Source organism: Mytilus edulis, chromosome 14 (assembly GCF_963676685.1).
Source record: "Mytilus edulis chromosome 14, xbMytEdul2.2, whole genome shotgun sequence".
Taxonomy (NCBI): Eukaryota; Metazoa; Mollusca; class Bivalvia; order Mytilida; family Mytilidae; genus Mytilus; species Mytilus edulis.
Window position 1 is genome coordinate 49738290 of NC_092357.1, and position 9109 is coordinate 49747398.

Here is a 9109-nt window from a genome sequence, read left to right on the forward strand (position 1 = left end):
ATGTATCTTTTATTATGTTAAGGTGGTATGGGTGTCTTCCTCCATCTTGGATTGTAAAAAACAGAGAATCAAAGGTCCAGATTTTCCATCAAGTTAGCAAAATTTGATGCAGGAATGCAGATGTTTAATGTACATTTTCATTTAAAAGTACCAATTTATAAGAATATAACTTCTAAATATTGATATTTTTGCAAATGTTAATTATTTTTGGTTGTTTTTATTTGTTTTTTTAAATTGGCATTTTAAGGGGAGGTAACTCTAAAAAAGTGCATTTTCTGAAGGATTCTGTATGGAATTTTCCTATTTTGTATTTTAGCCGGAAAAAACGTACGGTGACCCTATCTTTACTTTTGATATTCTCAAAGCAGTGTCTGAAAGCTATCTTTTCCTGAAGTATTTAACAATTCTATCATTTTGTTTAGTTTCTAATCACAAAATGGTGTTTTTTCCTGTATAATCCATACAAAATGTGTCATTTTGTCCCGTCCTGTAGCTTGAGAAAATGCGCGGTGACCTATCATTTTTATTATATTTTTCAACATGTATCAATAGATACAACGTTTTGGCAAAGTATGAACAAATTCTATCATTTTTATTTTAGACTCCCATACCCCCTTAAGAAATTCGCACAGTCGAGTGTAAGGGTGCGCTTCAAATTAGTTATGAGTTGAGAGTATTTTGCTCCGATATGAAGCCCTCACTTTCAAATGCTCCTTTCATTTGTGTTTTTTTTTTGTGTGTATGTTCTGGTTTAGTGCCATTGATGTATACCTCATATCCATTGCTTTTCTATTATAAGTAAACAGCCTACAAAACACATATTGGACTTTTATATTGAGCAATACCCTTTTCTGTTGTCAATTTCAATGTTTATCTTTTATATGAAGTGTTTGATAAAACATTTAAATTATGAGAAAACGAATAAAATAAAGATCATTTAAACTATCAAGACCATTAGTTATTTCTTATGTTGTACTATTTCACCATTGTTATTGGTAAGTGGGATGGTTGGGATCCCGCTAACATATTTAACACCGCCACATTATGTATGTTTGTGCCTGTTGCAAGTCAGGTTCTTGCAATTCAGTGGTTGTCGTTTGTTTATGTGTTACATATTTGTTTTTCGTTCATTTTTTGTACATTCATTAGGCCGTTATTTTTCTCGTTTGAATTGTTTTACATTATCTCTTCGGGGCCTTTTAAAGCTGACTTTGTGGTATGGGTTTTGCCCTTTATCGAAGGACGTACGGTGACCTATAATTGTTAATATCTGTGTCATTTTGGTCTCTTGTGGAGAGTTGTGTATTTGGCAATCATACCACATCTTCTTTTTAACATTAAATTGTAATATCTACCTGTAGAAAGCCAATTCGTTATATATATGTTGTCTGAAATGAACTGCTCAGTCAAGACTTCATTGCAACAAACAGTCTCAAGCTAAAAAAATAAATACCAGAAAACAACTCTCAACAGAAATCAATATTCTTATGATCAGAATGTTCAAATATGATAATTTCAAAAAAACTATGTATGTGCATAGCATCTTTACAACTAATGAACTATGCGTAGCCAACAATGGTAAACTAAACACTATTAATCAACTCAGATTTTTAATGATTTGCGTTCTAATGGTTTTCACCAGGTTTGCTCAAACATGCATATAAACATTGGTAAGCCAGATATGTATACAAAGCTTCAATGTAATTTTAAGTTTAATCTAATGACAACTTTGATGTAGATGTAGTGAGCATATCTGGTCCTAAAATGTTTCGCTAGGCTATGCACATGCAGCTTTGATAGTCTATATCAGCTTTGAATATACTAGTATGAGTATGGCGACCTTTATTTATCATGGTAAATATGGTAAAATTGTTTGGAGATGTGGTATAATTTGCTATAATTCACTGTGTGCTATAACAACTATTCACACTAACGATGTTTGCAATTTAACAGTGGCTGAAAAAGTAAAGCAATTCATTTAATTTCTTTAACTCCTATACATTATCATTTTTGAAATCAATTTTGTTTTACAGATTGAATGGGAAATAGCTAAATGGATTCGTTGTACAGAATTTGTTGTGACAGTAGTATTGAATGTGTCATTGTGTATTTTACTACAAAAGAAAGGAAAGAAGTCAAATCTTGTGTTATTTGTTTTCCATCTTGTTCTATCAGGTATTTTATAATGTAGATTGAAAAAAGAAGAAGAAAGATTCCAGATAGACATTCAAACGCATCAAACTCATAGATAAAAAATAAACTGACAACGCCATGGCTAAAAATAAATACAAACCGAAAAACAATAGTACAAAAGACACAGCATAGAAAACTGAATAACAGGCAACACAAACCCAATCAAAAACTCAATCGTAGTTACGACATAAGGAAAATATCTGATATCATCTGTGAAAAAAATATCCTGTAACGGTCACCTACTCGTGGTGGCTTCGGTAAAATAACTAAGTGATTATTTAAACTTCACCATTTGTATTTCTTAATTAAAAGCTTATTTGTAAGCAGAATCCTTAGATTTGAGATTTTGATTTTGCTATTTTAGAAAAAATGTATAAGGAACTTTACGTTTTGTATTTTTCCTCAGCGTTCAGTATCTTTACGATTTTACGTTTTACAGTACATAACCGACCTTATTTTAAAATATATCTTTCTTTGTAGATATCGCCGTAGCAGTTTTTCATATATTTCCTCTGATTATCAATCATTTCTTTTCAAACTGGATGTTAGGACTTACCATGTGTAAGTTGAAGTTTTACCTCAGTAATGTTTCGTTGTTCGCCTCAACATACCTTATAGTGACAATTGCTGTGGACAGATTATTATGTGTGTTACATCCACTTGCAATTCTCCGTCAGCGACGAAGATACAAAACATGGATGATTACAATACCATGGGGATTGTCGTTTTTAGTAAACATTCCAATTCTTGTTTGGACCAAAATATTTACTATTTGTGAATGTAATATATGTACACCTGATCTCAGAGGCATTCGAGAGGTAAGTTTGAAGATTAGTTTCATTTTTTTATTTATTTTTTCTCATCTCTTAAACTTTGTACTTGTTTGGCTTTATAACTATTTTGATTTGATCGTCACTGCTGAGTAGTATTATATATATACATCATGTAACAAAATAAAAACATGCAGAGTATTTTATTTATACAATTAAACTGTTGCCGCAGTAAAGACTGTTATATCGATGAGTTCAAGCATAGGCATACTCTATATTTGAACAACTTATTTACTTTACAGAGGTCAAAGAGCTATATCGGTAAACAAAACAAAAAGCCAATGTGATATACAAGTATAAGTCGAAGAACGACCGTAATCATATTGCTAAAGAATAAAAGAAAGAAAAGCCATCAATATTTGATTTTATTGTACAAAATAAAAGATTCGTTGGGCTTCAATTTGGATGAAGTGTATGTTCTAGAAGGGTTTAGTCTATTGTATTTTACCTAAGTCCGTCCAAAAACGACAATTTAGAGAAAACATTTATGTCTCCGATTAATTTTATGACTAACCAACAACGAATGGTCAACGTAAAAATGACTGTGTGTTCCATATGCTATTGACACCTTTCGAAACCAATAATTATTAAGTTGCTTGAACTTTTAACTGATATAGTGCTGGTCTTTTGAAGTATTTTTGATTATTTTGAGTCGTGTAAAATAAGACAGATTCTACAAAAAGATCATTTGTTTTCAGATAGCGCTCTTGCTCAACGCTTCCTTCCTGTTATTTATTCCATCACTAGTTCTTATACTATGTTATAGTACGATAATGTTCTTCATTTGTCAAAAACTTCAAATAAAACATGGTCAAAGATTGTCAGAAATAGGTAAGAGCTATTGTTCCTATACAGTAATCGTGATTCGTGACAAAAAATTAAATCATCACGTTTTATGAACAGTTTTTAAATGACAGTCAGGAGACAGCAAATGAATATTAATACTAATGATTCGAAAACAAACCGACATTGACATAAAAAGAAAACAAAAACGACCAAAATATAAACAGCAGCATATACAACACAACATAAAAACTTAGCAAACCCCATCAATAGTTATCACCTATTATCTGCATGTATATCAAGACGAATTATGATAAAGTTGATACTCGTAGCAAAACGATGTTGGGATTATAGAAAAACATATTATAAATAGTAGATTTTGGTACCATAAATGATTATTGTATACCGTTAATTTGTCTATAACAAACTAATAAGAAAATCAAGGATCTATTTCATTACTTGTTATTTGATTGATTGATTGATTGATTGATTGTTGGTTGCTAAACGTCCAGTGGCAAATATTTCATGCATATTCAGAACGGGAACAAGTTCACAATAAATACAATAGGTAGGTTGTTGTTATAGAGGCCATCTAGGATGATGGTCGGGGAAATTTGGACTGCCACTGGAAAATGAGGGTATATTGGATAGGGAAAGAAATTTTGCCTTGCAACAGGCCACCTACGGACCCCTCAAAGAGTTGTTGCAGGGGTTCTTAACGTGCAAAGAGCGTGGCACTCTCTTTACACGAGGCAGTTATTTGATTGATAAAACTATATAGAGACAGTATCAGATCAAAGTATTCCCGTCTTATCCGCAATCTTAACCAATCCAAATAGATTTTTTTTAAATATTTAATATAAGTATGCCGTCGTCTGCATTTAAGTAATTACTATGTCTAGCTTGATAATTTGTTCTTATGACAGCTATAAAATTAATGGTTATGTTTTTATAGGTTTAATAAGGCAAGCTACAAACAATTGTCGATGCCGTGTGTTTTCCAAAGCTAATAGGAGAAGTACGATAATGACATTTGTAGTCAGCATCAGTAAGTAGGATGTGCGTTATACATTGATAATAATGAGAATTAAAATGTGAAATATGTCGAAGAGACAACAACTCGCCTAAGAGCAGAAAAGTGTTTTAGGCTATCAAGGCCAAAACATCTTATACACAAACGCTGTATTCATACATCAGAATGTAATTTGATTGAGATATTATTTGTATCTCTAATTTTTTCAGTTCGTTCATCAATTATAGCGACATATACTATGTGCAAGATACTTCAAATCTTTCATTAACAAATAATTGTTATTATAGTTCCAATGAATCATTAACCTCTTTTATAAAAACTTGCTATATAACTAACAAAACAATTGTACTTAACAAAGTACGTGAATCGTTCTACTTCTAACGTATTCGACTTGATATTCACGTCGAACATGTTGAACAACAGGTTCATGATTGTCACTCATATTTCGATCCTGTTACAGTAGTTTATAGTTTAGTGAATACTGTGAATTCATTATTATTATTATTATTATTATTATTATTTAAATGGATTGGGTGGTTACCTTTGAATTTCAATGTCGAACGAATAACAACCATTGCAAATGCAAAACCACGAAATCAAATATCCACGAAAATGCACGATTTACTTAATCCACGAAAATGGGTACCCACAAAAATAAATGAAACCTTAGTAAGTTGACTTGTTTTCTAACTGTCATATCAATTTGATGATCGACTTCACATTTAGAAAACATTGGTAAATGAACAAAAATCATGCAAAAAATGAAATTCAGTTTATTCCGTAATACAAATATATTTATCTTTTAACCATGCCATTCTAAAACCACACATGATAAAAAAAAACTGATATGAACCGACATCAATTTTAGACATCATAAAACATATTCAGAATATCATATTCAATCTATATATCAAATGTATCTGTACACAATTACTATTGATGCAATTTGGCAGCCATCCCAAAGAATACACCAAACCATGATATCAACGTAGGAATGGTTAAACTCAAAATAGTACGAATGGTTATGTCTTTTCATGACCACTTCAAGATGGTAGTAGATATATAGGTCTTAAGAAAATAAATACAGCAGAACTACGGAATTATAATGTAAATTAGAAAAGGTAAAAGTCACATGAACCTGGCAAAATCAATTCAAAAACAACCAGCGAAAACAACTCTGATAGTTTGACGTCGTACAGACATTCTTAAGTATTTTATCAATGCCATTTGATTAGCAAATCATTTTGATATAACTTTAGATTGCATATCAAATTCAAAAGAAGTTATTCATTTCGTTTTATTGTTGAAGCTGGGCGTCTTTCATACAACTTAATATCCATGCAATCAGTTTTTCACGTAATTTAAGAATGAAAAGGGTCTTTCAAATACTTGTTTATTAACCTTCCCCACAGAAATGTAATTTCATTATTTCATAGATTGTATTGTCGAATTGTCCTTGTGTCGTATTTTACAATGCTAGATGATTGCCATTAACGATAACAGCATTCCTCTTTTTATTTTTCGTCAACAATTTTTTTTCTTTTAAAATAAAATGGGTCATTCATCATCATAGAGTGTCAAAATTAAAGGAAATTGAAAGTTCCTTATAAAATTTACTATAATCAAATTCATTCAATAAAAGGACATATAAACTCGCAGGATTGGTTTTCAGATAGTATTTTCTTTTTTCTTTATCACACTTTATTGACAAACATTCAAACTTGGCTGTAAATTGAATTAGAAAATGGTATTTCAACACTACATTTCCATCGCACTGTGTATTACTGCGCAAATGATTGAACATCGGATATGATTAACTTATGTCATTGACCTCAATGCTTCGCCGGTTTTATTTCGAATTTATTTAATAAACCATTTTGTAAATCCATATATTTATATTTAGCATTGAACTGCTGGTATCGATAACATTAAAGTTTTTGGATTTTTATAAAGGTTTTTCATTATTTTCAAATTTACAATAACAAAAAATGTCAGGAAAAGAATAGATTAATAAGTCTGTGTACATAATTTGCACTGAACAACTGAGCTAACAAAAGGATAATCTGTAACCTGATAACTCCTGCAATCTCCTTATGTATTGAAAATGTATTTAAATAATTGACAATTTCTACGTCGTTGGTAAAATGGCATTATTCTGTCAATCATAATTCAAACGGGATAAATACACTCACGGTACCCTTATCTGATATTAATTTAGTTTCCTTGAAAAAATTTACATCACCGTAATTTGAGTTTGGTAATGATCTAAAACATGTAAGTCATAATATATCAACCAATAGGAGATAACTGTAATGTCTTTTAAGCTTGGTTTTATAAACTAAGCTTTTATTTTGAATTAAAAACAATCTTAAAACAAAATACTGTTATAATTATTAAAATGCAAAAAAGTAAGATACATTCGATTTTGGTAAATATTTTTACATTTAAATGTCATAAATAAAAATACCTCTAATCTGTTACTTCATCTTTGTCATCTAAACAATGTGACGGAATATGTATACCCCGGATGTCAACGATAAATAAAAGGCGTATCTTTATTTTTCGTACGCTTCTGAATGTTAGAAATATTGACACAAAAAACATTTCTGAGGCATAACATGTGACCTTTTTCTTTAACTTTGTTCAGCAATTTTAATCAAAAGAATCGAAAACCACAATCATGGTGACTATCCTTTGTTAAGGACTGGTAGGGTTAGAAATCTAGCAATCCATCGTCCAATAAAAAGTGTCGTTCTAAACGATTCGCATTAAAATGATAATTTATTATTAGGTTTTACTGAACAAATACATTTTCGTCACCAATAGAGACGCATTATTCCAAATTTTAGAAGGCATAATTCTATCGTGCTTTCAATATTTTTCAGTCTAAGGCATTTCAAATCAGTACTAACTTTAAAAGGTTCTGCTTCTTATAAGATCAAGTGCAAACATGGCCTTAATGTGGCTTATCTTCACTGACGTTATTATGCTTCATTTATAATTGATATTCCATTCACGTCTACTAGTATACAAGAGCGATAAAGGGGAAGAAACTACAATTTTACATACCCTCTCAAATGGTACAATTTGTTTGTTGATGTTGATGTTGAATGAAAACTATATACTGTATTGTTTTGATGCATTTAACTTGATGACTTCAATTTTTGAGGATTTTGATGTCCTATCCTGTTTAATATACATTGTGATATTTTTGATACTTAAATACCTGCATTTATAGTTTGTACCTACTGGTAAAAAACGAAAATGTGTGTAAGAATGTATTCGAAGGTTCCATTTAAAACGGTCAATTTGATTTGTTATTACGTATACATTGTAGTTTGTTCCTTGTCGGTATTTTTTTTTAAACTTTTTTATGAAGTATGATTGTACCTAAATATTACATTAAATCAGCGCATTACCATGTTTTCTCTTTCATTTCAGCTTTTATCGTTTGTTGGATGCCTTTTATCCTTGCCGGGCTTTTGAATCTGTATGGAGATCTAGGTTACGGTGGATGGTTTGATATTCTTATAGCACTCGCACCACTCAACAGTATGGTAAATCCGATCATATTTCTAACTTTTAATAACAGGACGTTTATTTCAAGACGGAAAAGTACGTTTAGACGTGCAGATCAGTTGGAACTGATGAATATATCTTAAAATTTATGGGGGAATGAACATCAACATAAAACATAATAATGTTTTTTGGAACCAATTCATGACGAATTGTTATCCTCAGTCGTATTACACAAAGATGAGAGAGAGAAAGTATTAAAATATTGCTCAACTATTTGGACTGTCAATCCTGGAAACAGCCTATTATTTATAAATTCACCACGGATATACATACATTGTGAATATAGTTGTACGGTAATATGTTATCCTGAATGCGGGTATGAATGCCACCTCTGTTTACCGGAATTTTCGGAATTTTCAAAAATATAATGGACATAAATCAAAGAATGAAATAAGTTGAAATGTGAACAAAGTATCCACTGAAACAAGCGAAGACTCTTTATTTATAGCAAAGAATACATAAGTATAATCGACAACCAACAAAATAGACATAACCAACAGTTAAGGAACGCCTGTCTTTTAGGAGCTAACTCACAGCCTTTGATTGGTACAAAATATATGTTGCATCAAGTATGACTGTTTGATTCGTTTATTATAAAACATTCTTGGCTAGACATTTTATTATGCGAAAAGTGAAATCATAGCATGTCTATTGCAGCAATATAATTGTTAAATAAACCATGTAGTGTGTA

The 9109-nt window shown here is 30.9% G+C and overlaps 1 protein-coding gene across 2 annotated transcripts in view; it reads left to right on the forward strand.

Moving 5' to 3' along the window:
- The window catches only part of LOC139502770 (mesotocin receptor-like), a 34151-nt gene extending 25042 nt beyond the window's left edge, over positions 1-9109 (forward strand). For both annotated transcript variants that reach the window (XM_071292351.1, XM_071292352.1), the window contains exons 4-8: positions 2034-2175; positions 2674-3011; positions 3722-3854; positions 4762-4854; positions 8281-9109. In XM_071292351.1, coding sequence (XP_071148452.1) covers positions 2034-2175; positions 2674-3011; positions 3722-3854; positions 4762-4854; positions 8281-8501 — 927 coding nt within the window. In that variant the 3' untranslated portion in view covers positions 8502-9109. The remainder of the gene's footprint in view (positions 1-2033; positions 2176-2673; positions 3012-3721; positions 3855-4761; positions 4855-8280) is intronic.